The sequence below is a fragment of the Scyliorhinus torazame genome, chromosome 2, assembly GCF_047496885.1.
Source record: "Scyliorhinus torazame isolate Kashiwa2021f chromosome 2, sScyTor2.1, whole genome shotgun sequence".
Lineage (NCBI taxonomy): Eukaryota > Metazoa > Chordata > Chondrichthyes > Carcharhiniformes > Scyliorhinidae > Scyliorhinus > Scyliorhinus torazame.
The window spans coordinates 389,436,424-389,459,648 of record NC_092708.1 but is presented as its reverse complement, the minus strand read 5'-3'; the positions used below and the strand labels follow the sequence as shown (position 1 = coordinate 389,459,648).

The 23,225-nt window shown below is 48.1% G+C and overlaps 1 protein-coding gene across 3 annotated transcripts in view; it reads left to right on the top strand.

Annotated features, from left to right (window-relative positions):
• The window catches only part of ccdc88c (coiled-coil domain containing 88C), a 312,840-nt gene that overhangs the window by 192,794 nt on the left and 96,821 nt on the right, over positions 1-23,225 (top strand). For all 3 annotated transcript variants that reach the window (XM_072494152.1, XM_072494150.1, XM_072494156.1), the window contains 5 exons: positions 9,896-10,042; positions 10,984-11,128; positions 14,364-14,548; positions 16,016-16,153; positions 20,915-21,985. In XM_072494152.1, coding sequence (XP_072350253.1) covers positions 9,896-10,042; positions 10,984-11,128; positions 14,364-14,548; positions 16,016-16,153; positions 20,915-21,985 — 1,686 coding nt within the window. The remainder of the gene's footprint in view (positions 1-9,895; positions 10,043-10,983; positions 11,129-14,363; positions 14,549-16,015; positions 16,154-20,914; positions 21,986-23,225) is intronic.

The window sequence follows — 23,225 nt, the reverse complement described above, 5'->3', positions numbered from 1 at the left end:
CCCACCCTATTTCAATCCCCAGGTCCTCCTCCCATTTCTTTCCTGTTGCATCCAGTACGGTGTCTGCCCTTTCTACCAGTCGATCATACATGTTGCTACAGATTCCTTTATCTAGTATGCTTGCGTGCAGTAACTCTTCCAGTAATGTCTGTTGTGGAGTTTGTGGGTACGTCCTTGTCTCCTTTTATAGCAAGTTCTTTGAGTTGCAAGTACCTTAGCTCATTCCCCCTGGCTAGTTGGAATTTCTCTGTCAGTTTGTCCAGTGTTGCAATCCTGCCGTCTGTGAAGAGGTCCCTGACTGTCGGTGTCCCTTCGCCCTGTCCCCACCTTTTGAAGGTGGGTCAGTCAGCGCTGGTGTGAACCTATGGTTGTTGCAGATGGGAGCTTTGTTCGACATAGTTGGTTCCAGGATTGGAGGGTGGCTATCACCACTGGGCTGCTGGAGTGTTTTTTGGGTGGGGATGGGAGTGCTGCCGTGGCGAGGGCCCGGAGGGAGGTCCCCCCGCACCCATTCGGCTTCTGGCTCCTTGATCCATCCCCTTATTCGCTCGGCCGTCGCCGCCCAGTGGTAAAGTTGTAGGTTTGGGAGGGCTAGCCCCCCCCCCCTTGGATTTTGTTTTTTGTAGGACCTTCTTTGGGATCCTAGCATTCTTCCCCCCCCCCCCCCCCCCCCCCCATATGAACGCCATGATTAGTTTGTCTAGTGCTCTGAAAAAGACCTTGGGGATGTAGATCGGAATGGATCTGAGTAGGAAGAGGCACCTGGGCAGCACGTTCTTTTTGATCTTCTGGACTCTCCCTGCGAGGGAGAGTGGGAGTGTGTTCCATCTTTGTAGGTCCTTTTTTACTTCCTCTATTAGACTGGTGAGGTTCCATTTGTTGATCCCTTTCCAGTCATGTGCTATTTGGTATATACGTTGTGTACTGGGAGAAGAAGGAGAACTCCTCCCCTGGGTGGGTGAACCTCCAGGGGTCCACCACTCCCGTCTGTTCCATAAAGTGACCGAGTTCCCTTGCCATGCTTGAGGTTTTCCCCGTTTTGGGGTTTGATCTGTCAGTCGTTGGATCCTGTACACAGTTGGAGTCGTGTGTCGTCCCTCGTTCCCCCCCCTCGCCCCCCATGATTAGTTGGTGCGTCGCTATGTCAGGGATTTCTGCCATGGTGGTCTTGATCAAGCTTGTGTCGTCCCAGTTGGGTGCGTACACGTTAAGTAGTACTCCCGGTGCCTCATCCGCTGACCATGAGGTACCATGGGTCCATAACCGTCCTTGTCGCCCTAAATAACGTCTTTTTGCTGATCAGTATTGCCACCCCCCCTGGTCCTCGTCCCGTAACAGGAATAGTAGGTCTGTCCCACCCAGCCCTTTCATATCCGTAGTCGGTCCTGCTCTCTCAGGTGTGTCTCTTGGAGGAAGACTATGTCAGCCTTCATATTGAAATGAAAATCGCTTATTGTCACAAGTAGGCTTCAAATGAAGTTATTGTGAAAAGCCCCCAGTCGCCACATTCTGGCGCCTGTTCGGGGAGGCTGGTACGGGAATTGAACCCGCGCTGCTGGCCTGCCTTGGTCTGCTTTAAAAGCCAGCGATTTAGCCTTGTGCTAAACCAGCTGGTGGGTGAGGACTCTGGATCTTTTCACTGGGCCGTTGAGTTCCCTTACGTTCCAAGTGACTATCCTGGTGGGGGGCTTCTGTCCCCTCGCTCCTGTGGGATTAACCATATTACCTGGTGGACGCGCCCCTGCCCTCCGGGGTTTCCCTTTGTTAGGGGGCCGTCCAGGATGGCCGCTGTCACTGTTCTCTCCATGTGGTCGGGCCCCAGCGCTCCGGGGTTTCCCTTTGTCCAGGGGGCACCCGACATGGCCGCCCATTGTGCGTCCGCCACGCGGGTAGCCCCCTGCATTCAGGGGTCTCCCTTCGCCCAGAGACCGTACTGGATGGATACTTGCAGCGATTCCTTGTTCCGAGTCCTTGCTTGTGGCACTTTGTAGCCCTATTGCTATTCCTTTTCTAGCCTTGTTTGTCCCTCCTTCCCTACCCCCCCGTCCCTCCCTTCCCTCCCTTTTTCCCCCCTCTCCCATATACCCCTCCTTTGTCCCTCTTTCCCCTGTTCCTATCCCCGTTTGCACTCCCGCCTCTGTTTAGTGATGTGTGTGTGTGTCCCCGCCTGGCGCCAACCCCCCCCCCCCCCAACCCCTGTTGGGGGCGCGCTGCGGCCCTGCTTTGTTGCATGTCCCCGGCCCTAGCTTTCCTGCTGGTGCAGTGTCCCCTCTCTCGGGAGTTACTGTCTCACTTCTCCCTTGCCCGACCTCTGCGGTTTTCCGTCCGCTCTTCCCCCATCCTACCCGCCGCTCCTCTCGCTTGCTCTCCCTTCTCTGCTACTCTCGTTCCCTCGTGCTGGGGCCTGGCCTCCCACCTGAAGCAGTCCCTCGGGTAGTGGTTTGGTTTTTGTTCAGGGTGTGTTCGCCGGGGTTGGGACGGGGGGGGGGCCTGACGTTGCCCCTTGCCAGGGACCCCTTTTTTCTACCTTAGCTGTTAGTTTTCCAGCCCGTGTTCCTCGATAAACTTGTTTGCTTCAGCGCGGGGGGACCAAAACGCACTTCGTTCTTGTGAAGAGCTGCTTTCGCTCAATTGAATTCGGCCCGTCTCCTGGCGCGGTCTGCCTTAATGTCCTCGTAAACTCTAATGAAGTGTCCTTGCCATTTGCAGGTTCTGTTTTTCCTGGCCCAGCGCAGGATTGTTTCCTTGTCTTGGCATCGGTGCAGTTTAGCTATAACTGCCCTCGAGTGGTCCCCTGCCCTGGTCTTTGGGCGCAGCAAACTGTGTGCTCTGTCCATTTCTGATGGGTTGGGCAAGGTTTTCCTCCCCAGTAAGTTGCCCAGCATCTTGGCCACGTAAGCTGTGGGGTCCCCGCTTTGGTTTGGGCCGCCGCTCGTCCTGCCCTGCGTTCTGCTGCCGTGGGGGGGGGGGGGGGGGGGGTCGTCGGTCGTTCCTGCTGGCTCGGTCTCTCGGTCTCCGCTTTGGTGCCTCTTCTCTTCTGCCGCCCATGCCCTGCTGTGCCGTGGGGGGGGGTGGGCTCGGTCAGGCAGGCTTGCGCTCTTAGGCGCTAGCTCTGTTCTGGACGCGACTCTCCTCGGCCGTTTCTGACTCTCCGGCTCCTCTCGCACACTTTCTTTTCCTCCCACAGGCCTCAGCTTACCGTCGGTCCGGTCCCTTGCGGCTTTTGTTTTTTTCCCCTGCTCGTACCTTCGGGTGAGTTCTTTTTAAAAAATATTCACACAAAAAAAAGCACAAGAATAAAAAAGAAAAACAAAGCCCCCCCGGACTAAACAAACAAAAGAAAACCCCAGAAAGTTTAGTCCTTTGCCGGGAGCGGCCCCTTGCACGTCTTCCCCCTACAGAGAAGTTTAACGGCGATGGCAAAACCTCAGCTAGTCCACTGATGAATGTCAGAGCTGGCTGAGTGTGACTTCAGTCCTCCCACTGATGCGGCTGGCCCATAATTGCCCTCAACTGCATCGAGCTGCTTTAGTTTGAGACAAGCCAGTGATGGGGCGGAACCGGGCCAGCGACATCCACATCGTAATAATGACAAAACATTTGGCATTCTCTCGTTACGATCAGAGCAGGTGATTCGTAATTGTTCATTTCGCCTGTCTCCACTATGTAACGGTGATAAATGTATAAATTAGTGGTGCGAGATCTTATCAAATCACTCGCCTTAATTTGTTGGGTCATCGTTGTTGTCTGTCCCTCCATTCGAGGGTGACGTCTGCTCGGGGTCACGCCTTTCTACCATGAGTCTTCATGTGACTGGTCAGGCCGACTCTCGACCCACAAATTCAATATTGGAAGCTATCTACATTCCATAGGGAAAGGAATTCAAGGCATATATCATCTCTGGATAGTTTAAAGACATTTGTTTATTATCTTTGCAAGCAATAAATACATTATAAATTTGCATATATTATACACATCCGGTTTGTGCTACGTTTCTGGGCAGGACACCCCACAAGGTAGTGCAATCCGGACTGCAGGAATGGCCTCCTTCTCGTTTCGTCTTCTCTGCCTCCACCCTGCCTGGGCATTAAGGAGTTTGGGCTCACAGCTTGATGGACAAGTTGGAGGCATTTTAAAACTCCCTTTGAAATGTGGCAGCATTAATGATTGGGCGGAGCTTGCCACCTGCAGTTTGAGTGTGCACACACATTCCACATTCTTCGACTGTTTTCTATTCGGCGGGATTTCCACTTACATCAATATGTTAGTTGTCTCGAGGATGCGATCCTTTTTCTAAAACAAAATATGGCTTGGGTTTATATTTTTCATCAGAGGAGAGACTATTCTGGGCAGATAGTGAGCAGCAAAACAGGGTCATGTAAAACAAGTTGTACAAATGAGAAATTAAGGCACCGACTGCTCACTTTTCGATTATTGAACCAAATATTTGTGAAATAAGCAGTAAGTGGAGGACACAAGAAAAAAAAACAGGTCCTAATGGATCCAAACACAGCGGAGTGTCTGCTTGGCACAGCTGTGCTCAGCAGCAACAAAATGAATGACATTAATTTGGCAACTGCACGACCAGAAAGAACCTGCCAATTTCATTCAATCAGAAACAAAGTGTGGTGTCTCACACCGCGTCGTGCGATTGAGGGGAGGGGCACGATTAAACAGTGCGATTGAGGGAGGGGCACGATTAAACAGTGCGATTGAGGGAGGGGCACGATTAAACAGTGCGATTGAGGGAGGGTCACTGATTAAACAGTGCGATTGAGGGAGGGTCACTGATTAAACAGTGAGATTGAGGGAGGGTCACTGATTAAACAGTGCGATTGAGGGAGGGTCACTGATTAAACAGTGAGATTGAGGGAGGGTCACTGATTAAACAGTGAGATTGCGGAGGGTCACTGATTAAACAGTGAGATTGAGGGAGGGTCACTGATTAAATAGTGAGATTGAGGGAGGGTCACTGATTGAACAGTGAGATTGAGGGAGGGGCACTGATTAAACAGTGAGATTGAGGGAGGGTCACTGATTAAACAGTACGATTGAGGGAGGGGCACTGATTAAACAGTGAGATTGAGGAGGGTCACTGATTAAACAGTGCGATTGAGGGAGGGTTCACTGATTGAACAGTGAGATTGAGGGAGGGGCACTGATTAAACAGTGAGATTGAGGGAGGGTCACTGATTAAACAGTGAGATTGAGGGAGGGTCACTGATTAAACAGTGAGATTGAGGGAGGGGCACGATTAAACAGTGCGATTGAGGGAGGGGCACGATTAAACAGTGAGATTGAGGGAGGGTCACTGATTAAACAGTGCGATTGAGGAGGGTCACTGATTAAACAGTGAGATTGAGGGAGGGGCACGATTAAACAGTGCGATTGAGGGAGGGGCACGATTAAACAGTGAGATTGAGGGAGGGTCACTGATTAAACCTTGCGATTGAGGGAGGGTCACTGATTAAACAGTGCGATTGAGGGAGGGGCACGATTAAACAGTGAGATTGAGGGAGGGTCACTGATTAAACAGTGCGATTGAGGGAGGGGCACTGATTAAACAGTGCGATTGAGGGAGGGGCACGATTAAACAGTGAGATTGAGGGAGGGGCACTGATTAAACAGTGAGATTGGGGGAGGGTCACTGATTAAACAGTGAGATTGAGGAGGGTCACTGATTAAACAGTGAGATTGAGGGAGGGTCACTGATTAAACAGTGAGATTGAGGGAGGGTCACTGATTAAACAGTGAGATTGAGGAGGGTCACTGATTAAACAGTGAGATTGAGGGAGGGGCACGATTAAACAGTGCGATTGAGGGTCACTGATTAAACAGTGAGATTGAGGGAGGGGCACGATTAAACAGTGAGATTGAGGGAGGGCCACTGATTAAACAGTGAGATTGAGGGAAGGTCACTGATTAAACAGTGAGATTGAGGGAGGGTCACTGATTAAACAGTGAGATTGAGGAGGGTCACTGATTAAACAGTGAGATTGAGGGAGGGGCACGATTAAACAGTGCGATTGAGGGAGGGGCACGATTAAACAGTGCGATTGAGGGAGGGTCACTGATTAAACAGTGCGATTGAGGGAGGGTCACTGATTAAACAGTGAGATTGAGAGAGGGTCACTGATTAAACAGTGCGATTGAGGGAGGGTCACTGATTAAACAGTGTGATTGAGGGAGGGTCACTGATTGAACAGTGAGATTGAGGGAGGGTCACTGATTAAACAGTGCGATTGAGGGAGGGTCACTGATTAAACAGTGAGATTGAGGGAGGGTCACTGATTAAACTGAGATTGAGGGAGGTTCACTGATTAAACAGTGAGATTGAGGGAGGGTCACTGATTAAACAGTGAGATTGAGGGAGGGTCACTGATTAAACAGTGAGATTGAGGGAGGGTCACTGATTAAATAGTGAGATTGAGGGAGGGTCACTGATTAAACAGTGAGATTGAGGGAGGGGCACTGATTAAACTGAGATTGAGGGAGGTTCACTGATTAAACAGTGAGATTGAGGGAGGGTCACTGATTAAACAGTGAGATTGAGGGAGGGTCACTGATTAAACAGTGAGATTGAGGGAGGGTCACTGATTAAACAGTGAGATTGAGGGAGGGTCACTGATTAAACTCTGAGATTGAGGGAGGGTCACTGATTAAACAGTGAGATTGGGGGAGGGTCACTGATTGAACAGTGAGATTGAGGGAGGGGCACTGATTAAACAGTGAGATTGAGGGAGCGGCACTGATTAAACAGTGAGATTGAGGGAGGGGCACAATTACACAGTGAGATTGAGGGAGGGGCACGATTAAACAGTGAGATTGAGGGAGGGTCACTGATTAAACAGTGAGATTGAGGGAAGGTCACTGATTAAACAGTGAGAATGAGGGAGGGTCCACTGATTGAACAGTGAGATTGAGGGAGGGGCACTGATTAAACAGTGAGATTGAGGGAGGGTCACTGATTAAACAGTGAGATTGAGGGAGGGTCACTGATTAAACTGAGATTGAGGGAGGGTCACTGATTAATCATTGAGATTGAGGGAGAGTCACTGATTAAACAGTGAAATTGAGGGAGGGTCACTGATTGAACAATGAGATTGAGGGAGGGTCACTGATTAAACAATGAGATTTGAGGGAGGGTCACTGATTAAACAATGAGATTGAGGGAGGGTCACTGATTAAACAGTGAGATTGAGGGGATAGTGCCCCTGATTAAATAATTGACTGTCTTAACCTGCACTGCACTGGACTTTCAGGGTGGGATCTGCATTTCTCGTGTCCCTTGTGGAATACGGGTTTCCTCACTCAGGGGTTGGGGGAAGCTAAACTAAGATTGCATATAAATTCAGCCAGTTATGGACCAGGCTGCTCAGACCCAGTTGGGTACCACCAGGTGCAGTGCACCTTAAACCATGTAAATAAACCTTTGTTTCATTTAATACAATTCGGTGTGGACTGCCCCTGTCTTCATAAAAGACTCTCCCTCTTGAAATGGGGCAAGTCAGTGCTAATAGTCATGTGAGACTGTCTGGGTGGAGAGCTGTCCCTCCTCGGGTTGCATGGTGACATAAGCAGATATAGAATGTTTGTGCAGTGTTCCCATCTTTGTTGTCGATAGTCTGACAGCGCCATTATCAACTGGCTCTATGCCAAGCTAAATAATAAGTAGTTAGCTGCTGCTGCCTTTAAGAGAGAGGGCACAGTGTAAATTAAAAATGGTGTCTGCACGTGTGTGAGTGTACAAATGCATTTGTTGTGTATGGAATCTGCTGTGTAGAAACTGGCCAGCTGGGCTCTGCTGGTGTTTAAACTCCTCATGAGCTCCTCTCATCCTTCATTACACCCTGCCAGGAACCATTCTCTTGCTTTCTCTCTCATGTGTTTATTCAGCTTCCCCTTGTATAATAATGAAATTCACCCCAACAACTCCTTGTGCCAGTGTTGCTCTACATTCTAATCACTCTCTTGGTAAAGACCGTTTTCCTGAATTCCCGATTGAACTTGAGAGCAAATTTAGTTTCCGAGTTGAAATAGTGGAACTGATTTTAACACTCGGTGCTGATGTATAATGAGTGGTCACAGACTAACAACACATAATGATATCCCTTCCTCTGACTTCAAAAGGTGGGGACATTGGGTGGGTTGATGGTGGTCGAAATCATCAGCACCAAAAGTTAAAATTGGCCGTAATATCCACTGTTGCGGTTTTAGCTGAAATTTGAATCTACAAACCAGGTCAGTGTAGTGGGGAGCGTGTGCTACATTGTCAATTTCTGATTGTTCACACTGGTGGGATCATCCCGACGAGGGGTGCATTCAGCGGGAAACCCCGTTGACAGTGGCCGGACCAGAAGATGCTGCCACTTGCCAATGGCAGGCCGTGGCCCGCCGCTGCGAAGCACGCGGTGGGTAGCATGCTAAATCCCACCCGTCGTCAGCACAAATTCCATCCAGCCTGCCGAGTAACAAACTATTGTTAACAAAGCAGTAAGGAGATCTCCCTATATCCTGGCCAATATTCTGCCTTCAGCCCGTACTGGACTAACAGAAACACGACTAACCAGGAAAAACAGTGGGCAGAATTCTGTGCCCTCCACCACGGCACGTTTTGTGGCGGGGTTTCCCTGTCTCTATCTCGATTCAATCCATGGCAGCAAGGCCCAGTGGCGGACTTCCCACTTTGCCATCAATTGAGGCCCTTAATTGGGTAATTAATGCCCACTTAAGGGCTTCCCTGCAGCTGCTAGTGTTAACTCATCATGTGAGAAACGTGACGAGCAAACCCGGGCAGGGTTTGGTTTCTTACTGGGGAGTGGCGGGAGGAGCAGTGCCTGATCGATGGACTTAGCTGCTTGCCCCCCCCCCCCCGCTTACCCCGCACACGCGCTCACCCCACACACCACAGACTGCACGTGCGCCTGCGCGCACCACAGACTGCACGCGCACCACAGACTGCACGCGCGTGATTGCGCACCACGGACTGCACGTGCGTGTGCGCGCACCACGGACTGCACGTGCGCGCACCACGGACTGCACGCGCCCGCACCACGGACTGCACGCGCACGTGCGCGCACCACGGACTACACGCGCACGTGCGCGCACCACGGACTGCACGCGCACGTGGGTGCACTCAGGCTGCACGGGCACGCGTGCATGCACACACACACCAAGTTTTGGCTTCCTGATTTTTGAATGGGATGTGGTTGTCATCGGCATGATTAGCATCTATTGTAGATCCCTAATTGTCCTTGAATCGAATGGCTTGTTAGGTCATTTGAAAGGGCAGTTAAGAGTCAACCAACCATATTGTTGTGGGTTTGGACTTGCAGGCAAGCCAGACCAGGTAAGATGTGGCAGGTCTTCCTCAAAGATGCAACGCAGGGCTCTCACCGGCTTCCAGTCAATGGCCGAGACCCCCATTGGCTATACAAGATTCCACCCATTGTAAATAATGCAAAGTTTTGGTACAACTCTCAGATGTCCGCTGATAGCTGAATCACTCAAAGGTACTGTTAAAGGACGGAGTGGGGTGGTGGGTGTTAATGTTCCTGCCATGGCAAAATAGGGATCGGCAGTTCAGCCTCCTGTTTACACCCTCCCCGCTTTACACTCCATTGAAGTTAACAGAAAGTAAACTCGAGGAGTGTGTGAGAGGGTGGATGATCCAAATCCATCACTTTCCTACTGGCTGGTTTGGGTAAAATTATTCCCTTGGTGACCAGGCTCGTGCATGATGGATACCAGAACAGTTATACAGGTCACTGCGTTCAGACTGAGTAGCGAGTCAGTACAGAAATGCTCCAAAAATGCAGTATTTTAATTTACTTGGGAATGGGGGAAAGCTTAGAGAATATCTCAACAGGGACTTTAAACGGAATTTCTCTTGTAGGAACTTCGCGAAGACAATATGGTGTTAATCGAGACCAAGACTATGCTGGAAGAGCAGCTGATCATAGCACGAGCTCGATGTGACAAGCTGCACGACTTGGAGAAGGAGAACCTGCAACTCAAATCCAAACTACAGGACCTTGAAATGGTAAGTGCTGCCCAACATTCTCACGGGACCTGATGGTAATTCTTCCGTTACACTGGACTAGCTATTATTAAAGGCCAACAATGTGTTAACATCTCAGTATTGAGGTTCTTGATTATGATGTTCTTAAAAGATGCATGGGTATTCTTGAGGATTTATGTTCTGTGGTGAGTCGCTGGTCTTCACTCTGTGATTATCCTGATGTCTGCTCGTTCTGCACTATATATGACTCCAGTTCCACATGAATGAAAAAATGAAATTAATGAAAATCGCTTATTGTCACAAGTAGGCTTCAATGAAGTTACTGTGAAAAGCCCCTAGTCGCCACATTCCGGCGCCTGTCGAGGAGGCTGTTACGGGAATTGAACCGTGCTGCTGGCCTGCCTTGGTCTGCTTTCAAAGCCAGCGATTTAGCCCTGTGCTAAACAGCCCCTGTGATTTTCCCTCGGCACGGATTACAGAACCAGGGCGGGTGGATGTAGTTTAGATAGGGATCAGCCATGATCTAATTGAATTGTGGAATGAGCTGGTTAGGCTGAATGGGCTCTCCTGTTCCAATGTTCCGCACTGGGAGCTCACACTTGCATCACCCAGGTGGACCGGTTACAAACAGGAACCGTGAGCCATTGTCACAGCCCTCCAGCTGAGATTGGCTAACTGAGTGTGGAACCGCACTCATCCGCGTGGACCTGGTGATGGGTGCTTTCATTGGTTGATGGTTGGATGTGCTGGGAGGTGGCTGGGTATTGTCTGCTGTTACCCACCTGACACTTGTGCTCTGGCTGAAGGCTCAAGTTCCAGACATGGAACAGTACAGCACAGAACAGGCCCTTCGCCCCTCGATGTTGTGCCGAGCATTGTCTGAAACCAAGATCAAGCTATCCCACTCCCTGGCATTCTGGTGTGCTCCTAAGGTCCTTGTGTTCACCTTCCCTGTTTTGCAGGATCGGGAGACCGATCGGAAACGCATTGAAGAGCTTCTGGAGGAGAACATGGTGCTGGAAATTGAGAAGAAACAGAGCATGAATGAGTCTGCACATCTGGGCTGGGAGCTCGAGCAGATGTCAAAGAGCACTGACCTCCTGGATGGTATGTTTCACTTAATGCTTGAGTAACTGAGTTGTTCAATCATTGATTAAATGGCGGCTAGAGGTCATTGAACTCTAATGCTATAATGCTGGGGGTGGTGTTTAAGAAAGCAGAGTCCAGCAGTGTAGCGATTAGTTTGTGGTGCGAGTGATTCAGAGATAAGAACTATGGATGAGAGTTCATGTGCATCTGTGAATCTGTGACAATTTGGGACTTTGAAATCAGTTTTAAAAAGCTGGTGACAATGAAAATGGCCATGGAAACTTTCGGATTGTCACAAAAGCGTGGCTGCTTCCCAACTTTCTTTCTAACAATTCTTTCACAGGGAATGGGCATTGCTGGATAGGCCAGCACTTATTACCCATTCCTAATTGCCTGTGAGAAAGTGGTGCTGAGTTACCTTCTTGAACCACTGCAGTCCATGTGGAGTTGCTACACCCACGGTGATATTAGGGGAGGGAGTTCCAAGATTTTGATCCAACAACAGAGATATATTTCCAAGTGAGGATGTTGCACGACTTGGAGGGGAACTTGCAGGTGGTGGTGTTCACCTTGTAACTGCTACCCTCGTCCTTGTTTTTAGCGGTGGAAACCTGGTCTGGCCTAAATGTGACTCCAGTCCCGCACCAAAATGGTTGACTCTTAACTGCCCTCCAAAAAGCCAATTGTGTCACAAATGCTCTAGGGGCAGGACGCTAAAATTTACGGGCACAATTTAACGGGGGGAAAAAACCCTGTTTTGGGCTCATGTAGCGGTGCGTTTCACGGCACCTGGAGCACCAAAAACGATCTTGTGTCAAAGGGGCCTCTTTTTTTTGGCCTCCTGAGGAACGCACCACCGAGGCCGCACTTGACTTCATTTCCTGCATCGACAAACTGAGCTGAGCTCATCAACAATGCAGGAAGAGATCAGGGTACCGCTGATCTCAGGACCCACTCGGACTCTCCACCACAGCTTCCGGAACCCCCCCCCCCCATGCCCCAGTTTACCTCTCCCTACCTCATAATGGCCGGATACTCGTGGACCCGATCCCTGGCAGTGTCAACCTGGCACCCAGTCACCTTTGCATTGGTAGCCTGGCAGTGCCATGTGACACTGCCAGGGAGGGCCCAGGTGGCAGTGGGAATGCCGGGGTACCACCCTGCCCAGAGCCCGACCACCTGGGGGCCTGTGATGGCCTGGGAGAACCCTCCAGGCGCCGTTACACCTGGTCCACGTTTATGTGCACCAGTACCAAACATCGCCATGGCAAGGCCTCCTGTGTAAAGGGGTTCTATCCTGGGCCTTGGGAGACTCTGGCACAGACATGTGAGTGAGACTGCCGAACTGCTCACTTAAATCTGCCAATCTGGATCCCGTCCAGTGAGGGTGAAATCCAGATCGCGACGGGGTCCAAGGTCCAACAAGATCCCGTGAGGCATCCCCAGCGTCGCAAATCTCACAGGAGGCCACTCGCGAGATCTAACGGCCTTGTTGCTTCGCGAGTCAGGTGCGACGTGGACGTTCGATCGCGTCCTGTAACTTTGCAAACATCCTGAGAATGGAGTAAAATTTTAAAAAGGATTAATTTGAAAATGAAACTTTTACTCAGAACTCCATTGGCATGTTGACCTGCGGCAGTGATTTCAATCAAGAGGGAATTCATTAGAATTCTTATAATGTGCACAACCCCTTGATGGATAAAAATCTTTTATTCCAACACTGAACAACTGCTTGTAGAATGGATGAGAAATGAATTGACGATCGAACAAACATTCCCTTCAGCAATCCCCGTTAACAAGCTCCTAATCGGAGCTTAGATTTCTAACAAAGGGTCTTCTCGTAGCCCTGAAAGCAACTGAGCTCTTTAAATCCTGCAACAAAAAGCTCCTTCGGAATGGAACGACCTAGTTCCCTTTCCGTTCAAAGTGTTGTGAATATCTAGTTCGTGGTCCATGTGTTTTGGAGCATAGATTTTGGTTTCAGGGATTAAAGTTTAACCATAAAAAAGGGGTAAACGTAACGTAAACAAGCTGGACTGTGGAGATCGTCAGAATAAAAAATGCCATTCTTATGCCCCCACCCCCCTGCCGGTTTGTTTAATAAAGTCAGACGAGAAGTGATAGAACAGGTGGGTTTACTTAGCTATGGAGCTGGAGACACGGGGCGCCATCCAATGGCCACGCTGCGCCAGAAAAGCAGCTTGTCACAGCGAAGCCTGACCAATGAAAACCAGGAGACCCCCTCCCCGGGATATACCCGGTTCATAACGCCTTGCGGAATCCAACGTGACCTCGCGAGACGTTGCGATGTAAATCCCGCCCACAATGGGCGGGGTCACTTTTTGGCAAATCTGCATATTAGAGCGAGGCAGTCATTCTCACTCTAATGTGCAGATACCCGAGGCTTTGGGATTCATCCCCTTTGCCTCAAAAACCTCAGGTGAGTGCCATTCAGCACTGGCCCCCACAAAAGAGGATCAGGAACAGCACTCGTGGGGGTCTACCAGGATCTCAGAGGAACCCAGCTGCATGCACTGCGCACTCCGGGATAAACACGCGGCTAAACGCGCCTGCTAGGGGACTGTGTTCCCTCTTGGGGGAATTGCGCCCATGAATTATTAGTTGAATTAAATTCAACAGCTGCCATGGTGGGATTTGAACCCACGTCCCCAGAACATAAGCCTGGGCCTCTGGAATACTAGTCCAGCAACATTACCACTAAATGCTCCATCTACATGTTGAAACACTATATACCAACAGATCTCGTATTGTTTAATTTTAGTGTACTTCTGATCTGTCGCGCTGGGCGAAATCATGGTGTCTCATTTTGACTGTCTTTCTCTGCCCTCTCCTCAGAACCATAGAATTTTGTAGCACAGATAAAAAAAGCTATTCAACCCATCATACCTATGTTAACTCTTTGAAAGAGCTCTCCAATTAGTTGTATTCCCTTTCCTTTTCCCCGTAGCCCTGTAAATATTTGTCCTCAAAGTATTTATTAATTCCCCTTTGAACATTACTATTGAGGTTACTTCCGCTGCCCTTTCAGACAATGCATTCCAGATCATAATAATTCGCTGCATAAAAATATCCTCCTCCCCTCCCCTCTGATTGTTATTCCGATTACCTTAAATCTGAGCCCCCTGGTTATTGGTGTGGAAACAGCTCCTCATTATTTCCTTTATCGATGCTGCTGCTGCTCATTTTTAAACGTCTCTAATAAGTCTCCCCTTTGTATTTTATCTTTTTGCAGCTAGTCGCAAGTCATTTGTTCTCGAGATGAATGAGTCGGCATCGAGCCGGATCCTGAAGCTGGAGATGGAGAACCAGAGTCTGGAACACGACGTTCAGAAGCTCCAGCAAAGTTTACTGGCAGTGGAAGAAAGCAATGCCAGAATTGTGGAGGTGGAGAAAGAGCGCGAGCTTCTCACCATAAAGGTTTGAAATATCGGTTGATTGAATCAAACAGCAAGTTTGTTTTGGTTGTTTGCAGAGTACAGACTGTACTAAACCAGCCCGCGTATGCAAAATGTCTACTGGTAGATGTGGTTCTGTGATTGAGCAGCATTTGTTTTTTTGTATAAATTTAGTGTGCCCAATTCATTTTTTCCAATTAAGGGGCAATTTAGCGTGGTCAATCCACCTACCCTGCACATCTTTGGGTTGTGGGGGCGAGACCCACGCAAACACGGGGAGGATGTGCAAACTCCACACGGCCAGTGACCCAGAGCCGGGATCGAACCCGGGACCTCAGCGCCGTGAGGCAGCAGTGCGACTCGCTGCGCCACCGTGATGACCTTGAGCAGCATTTGTTGAACAATCCTGAGTGTGTCAATATCTACAATAACAAAGTTGTTATTCTTAAGATAATCAGTTGAGTTTGTGATGTGGCTCATTTATGCTTTTGGGAAATGGCACATTTATATGCAGGGACCCGTTCTCTACAAACAAAATGAATATGTTCAAGCCTTTTTGAATTACCCAGGATCTTGGGGAGCCAAATGTTCCTCGTTGCTTTCTCCATGGCAACGCTCTGACCATCGTTTGATTTGCCAACCAATCAGCACTATTTCCTCCTGTAATGTAAATTGTCGTGATCATTTGAAATTTGGTATTCTTGAATTTGACCTTTTGAGTGCAAGTTGTAAAGCTTCAGCAACACATCTCTCTTTTCAGCAATATTTAAGGTTGAAACAGGAATCTGGACATTATGGACATGCAGTCTAGGAAGCCTTGGGCACACCAATCATTATTGAGCCAAGCAATTCAGTGAATATTAATTTCAGGCTGCTTTTGAATGTTGCTGTAGCCAAAAGTATCTGTTTCCCTCCCACCCGACCCCACCCCACCATAAGAGATTGCACTGGGGCATATGAACTTTTACGTACTCTATTGGATCAGTGCCTTTCCATTCTCACTCACAGGCAAGCTGGTAGCACACTCGCCTTTGAATCTGAAGGTCATGGGTTTAAGTTGCACAGTCGGAACTTGTACGCTTAATCCAGGCAGATGGTTCAGTGCAGTACCGGGAGAGTGCTGCAATGTCAGGGGCGTCATCCTTTGATGACACAGTCAAACTGAGGCCCTACCTACCCTCTTGGGTGGAACTGAAAGATGCCATGGCGCCAGTTCACAGAAGAGCCAGGGAGTTCTACCCAGTGCCTTGGCCAACATTTATTCCTCAACCACTGGCACTAAAACCAGAGCTTCTAATCTTCAACACATTACTGTGCGTGCAATCCTGCTGTGCACAAGTTGACAGCCTACATTGCAACAGCAGTTGAAAAGCACTTAGTCGGTTGTAAAGTGCTTTAGACTGTCCTGGGGTAGTGAAAGGTGCTATAGAATTGCCAACCTTTCTTCCATGTTGACCAAATCTGTTTCTGATCGCGACTTTCTTTTCAGTTGCGGCAACTTCAGTCCGAACTCGACCAGGAGAAACAGAGTAACCAAGACATGGGCACCCTGAGTGAGGAACTTCTGCAAGACAAAAGCCAGTTAAAGGGACGTATGGAGACTCTCCGAGCTGAAAAAGAGAGACAGGTAAAACGGAACAACATCAATAAGCAGCTGCAGTGATCATTAAAGGCAGTTATACTAACAGCTGCGCCACTCTGAAATGCATTTTGCTTCTGTTTCCCTCCTTACAATAAACGTAAGCGCATCTTAGCCCCCACCAATCCCATACACCTACCACCACTGTGCTCGCCAATCTATAATTGTCTCTCTGACAACACCTCGATTTCCAAACTCTCTTGATTTTGCTTTCATTTGATTAATTTATTGTCACATGTACTGAAGTACAGTGAAAAGTATTTTTCTGCGGCTAAGGAAACGTACACACTACGTACACTGTAGGCAAAAACAAATAGTAGATAGTTACAGTGAAAGCGGACCTCGCCCCTCCCTATCCCAGTAATCGCAAGCCACCCAAATCCCTGCAGCTCCTATTCTGGCCTCTTGTGCTTCCTTGACACTCGTGCCATACAAGTGCTAAACAATGACCATCTCCAACAGGAGAGAATCTAACCATTACCCCTTAATGTTCCGTGTTGGGGCCACAGCTGTTCTCTTTATATATTAACAATCTAGATGGCAGGACTGGGGGCATTCTGGCTAAGTTTGCCAATGATACAAAGATAGGTGGAGGGGCAGGTAGTATGGAGGAGGTGGGGAGGCTGCAGAAAGATTTAGACAGTTTAGGAGAGTGGTCCAAGAAATGACTAATGAAATTCAACGTGGGCAAGTGCGAGGTCTTGCACTTTGGGGAAAAAAGAATAGAGGCATGGACTATTTTCTAAACGGTGACAAAATTCATAATGCTGAAGTGCAAAGGGACTTGGGAGTCCTAGTCCAGGATTCTCTAAAGGTAAACTTGCAGGTTGAGTCCGTAATTAAGAAAGCAAATGCAATGTTGTCATTTATCTCAAGAGGCTTGGAATATAAAAGCAGGGATGTACTTCTGAAGCTTTATAAAGTATTAGTTAGGCCCCATTTAGAATACCGTGAGCAATTTTGGGCCCCATACCTCAGGAAGGACATACTGGCACTGGAGCGGGTCCAGCGAAGATTCACACGGATGATCCCAGGAATGGTAGGCCTAACATACGATGAACGGCTGAGGATCCTGGGATTATATTCATTGGAGTTTAGGAGGTTGAGGGGAGATCTAATAGAAACTTACAAGATAATGAATGGCTTAGATAGGGTGGACATAGGGAAGTTGTTTCCATTAGCAGGGGAGACTAGGACCCGGGGGCACAGCCTTAGAATAAAAGGGAGTCACTTTAGAACAGAGATGAGGAGAAATTTCTTCAGCCAGAGAGTGGTGGGTCTGTGGAATTCATTGCCACAGAGGGCGGTGGAGGTCGGGACGTTGAGTGTCTTTAAGACAGAAGTTGATAAATTCTTGATTTCTCGAGGAATTAAGGACAAGGAGAGAGAGTGGGTAAATGGAGTTGAAATCAGCCATGATTGAATGGTGGAGTGGACTCGATGGGCCGAATGGCCTTACTTCCGCTCCTATGTCTTACGGTCTTATGGCATTATATCTCTGAATCCCCCACTATCAACACCCTGGGGGTTACCATTGATCAGAAACTGACTAGCCATATAAATAGTGGTTACAAGAGCAGGTCAGAGGCTGCCAATTCTGCAGTGATTAACTCACTTCCTGACTCCTCAAAGCCTGTACACCATCGACAAGGCACAAGTCAGGAGTATGATGGAATACTCTCCACTTGCCTGGGTGAGTGCAGCTCCAACAACACTCAAGAGGATCGACACCATCCAGGACAAAGCAGCTAGCTTGATTGGCTCCCCCTCCACCATTGAGTGATGTACTGTCTTCAAGATGCACTGGAGCAACTCAACAGGGCTCCTTTAGCACCTTCCAAACCCACATCTTCTACCACCTAGGGCAATCGCACCACCATCTGCAAGTTCCCCATCAAGCCTTTTAGGGAGGGAAACTTTCCATCCGTACCATTCTTGCCTATGTCTGACTCCAGACCCGCAGCAATGTCGTTAACTTTTAACTGCCTCTGAAATGGCCTAGCAAACCACTCCGTCGTTGAGAAGACACTTGTCACCTTCTTCTCAAGGACAATTAGAGATGGGCAATAAGTTATTGAATTTCCAGTGACATCCAAATTCTATGAATGAATTGGGAAAAAAATGTTTGGGCCAAGGAATAGATTGCAGGAAAATCTTTTTCTGTTATGTGCCTTCCACCTCATACCTATCGAAACCAACACTCTTTTCAAATTCCTTTAATGTGGAGGTTTTCAAATTTCACAATGCTTTGTACACATTTTCAATTAAAAGGAAAGTAGGTGTCACGTGTAATGATTTGTATCTAAAAAAAGGTGGACCTTTGATTACGCAGAAATGTGTGTAGTTTAATCCGGACAAATATGAGGCAATGCATTTTGGAAGATCTAATACAGATGGGAAATAGACAGTAAATGGCTGAACCCTTAAGAGTATTGACGGGCAGAGGGATCTGGGTATACATGTACTCGGGTCACAAAGTTGCAATGCGGGTGGAGAAGGTAGTCAAAAAGGCACACGGCATGCTTGCCTTCATCGGTCAGGGCATTGAGTTTAAAAATTGACAAGTCATGCTGCAGCTGTATAGAACATTAGTTAGGCCACACTTGGATTATGGTGTTCAATTCTGGTCAGCACACTACCAGAAGGATGTGGAGGCTTTGGAGAGGGTACAGAAGAGGTTTACCAGGATGTTGCCTGGAGGGCATTAGCTATGAGGAGAGGTTGGATAAATTTGGTTTGTTCTCACTGGAACGTCGGATGTTGAGGGGCGACCTGATAGAAGTCTACAAAATGATGAGGGGCATGGACCGAGTGGATAGTCAGAAGCTTTTTCCTAGGGTGAAAGAGCCAATTACCAGGGGACATAGGTTTAAGGTGTGAGGGGCAAAGTTTTGAGGAGATGTGCGAGGGAAGTTTTTTTTACAGAGGGTAGTGGGTACCTGGAACTTGCTAACGAAGGAGGTGGAGGTGGTGGAAGCAGGTACAATAGTGACATTTAAGAGGCGTCTTGACAAAAATTAATTTCATGGGAATAGAGGGACACCGACCCCGCAAGTGTAAAAGGTTTTAGGTTAGACGGGCAGCATGGTCGGTGCAGGCTTGGTGGGCCGAAGGGCCTGTTCCTGCGCTGTACTTCCCTTTGTTTTTTTGTTTTAAGCCATACACCACCCTGACTTGGAAATATATCAACGTTCCTTTATTATTTCTAGTTCACGGTCCTGGAACTTTCTCCCTAACAGCACTCTGGGTGTTCCTACACCACATGGGCTGCAGCGGTTCTAGAAGGTGGCCGCCCACCACCTTCTCAAGGGCAATTAGGGTTGGCCGAGGCACCAATGCCTCACTTGCTGTGAATGAACACATTTTAGAAAATGGCTTCATCATTAATAGCCATGCCTCCAGCTGACTAGACCCTAAGCTGTGGAATTCTCTCCCTGCACCTTCCCACCCCTTTCCTCCTTTTAGAAACGAGTGACTTGCGTGACTCAGTGCCGAGGTTTGTTTGATTATGCTTCTGTAGAACACCTTGAGTTGTTGATTGTCTAGCTGCAGGGGGTGGAGTGCTAGAACCAAAGTTCTAGGTTCAAGTCTCGGCCCAGGACTTATTGGTGACAGAAGGAGCATTCCTGATGTCGTTTAAAAGCGTGCTAATCACCCTGCTAAACCTTCCAGCACTTCCCCCACTATTCCCCAAGGGGTGGAAAGTGTGTGTGAAAGTACAAAACGGCGAATCCACCATAATATTATGACACTGTGTTTCAACGAGGAAGCTCCTTGAAGGGCGGCAGCATTGAGAGGATAGGGAAGCCAAACTGCTCTGACCAAGTGTTATCGTGGATGAAAACTTTATTCTATAGTGGCACAAAATCCAAAATTCATTCATCCCTTGCACAAGCAGAATCTGATAGACAATGTTGACTTTTAAAAGCACCTGATTTTTCTGGAATAGATATTTGACTGATATTGATTGACAAAGAAGACGTATTCCCCCATTGTTCATTCGAAAGATATCTGGCCAATAATCTACTCTCATGTTTTTCTAACTGCTCCTTAGAGGAGGTACAAAAGTAGTGTATGTTGGGTCACCTTCAAGTACTAAAGTTCCATTGCTCTGGAGGTACAGTGCCTCCTGTTGACTTGCTTTTTGCTCTCACCTCAGGGTCATAGAATTTTATTTTTATACCCAATTCTTTCTTTCCAATTAAGGGGCAATTTAGTGTGGCCAATTCACCTACCCTGCACATCTTTTGGGGTTAAGGGGGTGAGACCCACGCAGACACGGAGAGAATGTGCAAACTCCACATGGACAATGACATGGAACTGAGATCGAACCTGGGTCCTCGGCGCCATGAGGCAGAAGCGCTAACTACTGTGTCACCGTGCCGCCCTTGAGTCATAGAACTTCATAACAAGGAAAGAGACCATTTAGCCCATCATGCCTGTGTTGGCCCCTTGAGAGAGCTATCCAATTTAATCACATGCCCCCAGCTTTTTCCCTCATTACCCCACTAATCAGTCAAATTTAAATACAAGTCTAGTTGCCTTTTGGAATTTCCTGTGGAATCCGAATCCATCAAACTTTCATGTAACGAGTTCCAGTTCATGCCAACTCTCTGTGTGGGGAAAGTAAAATCCCAGGGGTTAGGACCATGATTCTGACCTTTATTCTGACACTTGACTCCTCACAATTTTAATTTTCTTCGGTCTCTGTGACTATTTCTGACACTTTCTCTGATCCTTTCTCTCCAGGTGAAGGAGCTGGAGGAAGAGAATGAACACTTGAAGCAGACGGTCTGTTCTCTCCGGGAACGTTCCCAAATCAACGCAGATGCTCGAGTAAAGAACGTAGAGAAGGAGAACAAAATCCTTCATGAGACTGTCACAGAGACGAGTGGCAAGCTGGCCAAACTGGAGTTTGAAAAGAAACAAGCTCACAAGGAGCTCCTACACTACCAAGAGAAGGAGGAAAAGGCAGAAGAACTGGAGAAAGATGTTCACAAACTTGAGCAAGTGAATGAGCAACTTCAGAAGCATGTGGCTTCCTTGAAGATCACCAGCGAGAACGTTGGGCTCCTTGAGCAAGAGAATTCCAACCTCGAGTTGGAGAACAGCAAACTCAGGAAGTCTCTCAATAGTTTGCAGAACGTGTCGATCAAGTTGGAAAGTGTAGAGAATGACAATAAGCAGTTAGATGAGGAGAACTTGGAGTTGAGGAGGATGGTGGAGACATTAAAGTTCACGAGAACAAAACTAATCAAAGTGGAAATGGAGAACCGAGAACTGGAAAAGGAGAAGGACGAATTGAGGAAAAATGTGGAACTGTTGAGGGCTTCGACTCGGAAATCGGAACGGTTGGAGATTAGCTATCAAAGCCTGGATTCGGAAAACCAGAGACTGCAACAGTCCCTGGATAACACCAACACAAAGATCCAGCAACTGGAGAAGGAGCTGCAGGAGACCGAGAACGAGAATCACATTCTACAGAAGAGTTTGGATGAGTTGAAGATATCCAGCAAAAGACTGGAGAAACTAGAAAAGGACAACAAGGTGATGGAGCACGAAGCTGCACAACTGGAAAAGGACAAGAAGACGTTGGACAAAGAGAACAAACGCTTGTGGCAGCAGGTGGAACTGAAAGATGCCATCTTGGACGAGAATAGTCTAAAACTATCGAGCATGGAGAAGGAAAAGAGAACACTGGAAAAGGAAGTGGGCAAATACAAGGAAACCACAAGCAAGGTGAAGGAACTGGAAGTTGACAATAAAGAACTGTTCAAGCAAGCTACAATTAATAAGAGGACACTGGTGACGCTGAGAGAGGTTGGTGATAAGCGGCCTTTACTGATGCTGAATGATCCCTCAATTTGATTAGATCTCTTTCACGGGAGTAAATGCAGGCACCTTCTTGTGGTGGTGTGTTCCAGTTCACTCGGAGTCTGAGTTTCAGTGGTGGTGAACACTTTTACACGCGTGTTGCACTGTGGTTGGCAGCTATGGGATAGTAGAGGTTTCAATTTCTTTCCATCTCACGGCTGGCCAGGAATCTCTCCCATATCGCCTGCCATTAGCAGGTGGTGGAAGGATTGACATGAGATACTTAACTTCTTTGGCCATGTTGGCACCCTTGGCCATTAAGTCCTGGAGTGGGACTCTAACCTGGAGCTTCTGGTTCAGAGACAAGAACACAAACTATTACGCCCCAGGGTCCACACCTTCTTGTACCGATCCCCAAATGTGGCAAGTGTTGATTTGTCTTGCTTCTGGTTTCCTGATTTAGCCACTATGGCACTGAGGCAGATAGACCATGTACATGTAAAAAGTGATCCTCGGATGCCAATTTCAGTCGGTGAAGGACAAGACTGGAGTGGGATTTATCTTTGATAATCCTGCCAGTATCACTCTTGACCCTCTGCATGAATATTGAGAGAAGATTGCCAGAGTTAACCCAACCCCATGTTCTCATTGCAGCAGGAGGAGAGAATAGGAAAGGGGGGGGAAAGGGGCAGAAAATCTCTGAGGTGAATATGAACAGTTCAAAATGAGACTGTCGGTTTAGCTCAGTTGGTTGGACAGCTGGTTCGTGATGCAGAGTGAGGCAGCAGCACGGGTTCAATTCCCGTACCGGTAGAGTTTATTCATCAAGGCCCCGCCTTCTCAACCTTGCCCCTCACCTGAGGTTTGGTGACCCTCCGGTTAAATCGCCACCTTTCAAAGGGGAAAGCAGCCTACGGTCATCTGGGACTATGGCAATTATTTTATATCTAAAGTGTTGAAATCTTTGGAGGGTTTGTGAAGGGCCGACCTGGAGTAAGCGAGGCAAAGAAATAAGAGATAGAAGGAAGGAGACCATTTTTTGTTTGGAATTTTTGACTTTAAAGCTGGTTTATTTGGCAGGCAAGCTTGACTGGAATGATAACATTTAATCATGCCTCCCATTTATAGACACACTGTTCTAGGTGTAGGAGGGGAGGTCAAGGAGCTAGACAGCCTGCCAGCAATTGAAGCTGGGACCTTGGTAAAGTTCTGTATTCAGAAGCTCAAACTGGTGAAATTCTTAATA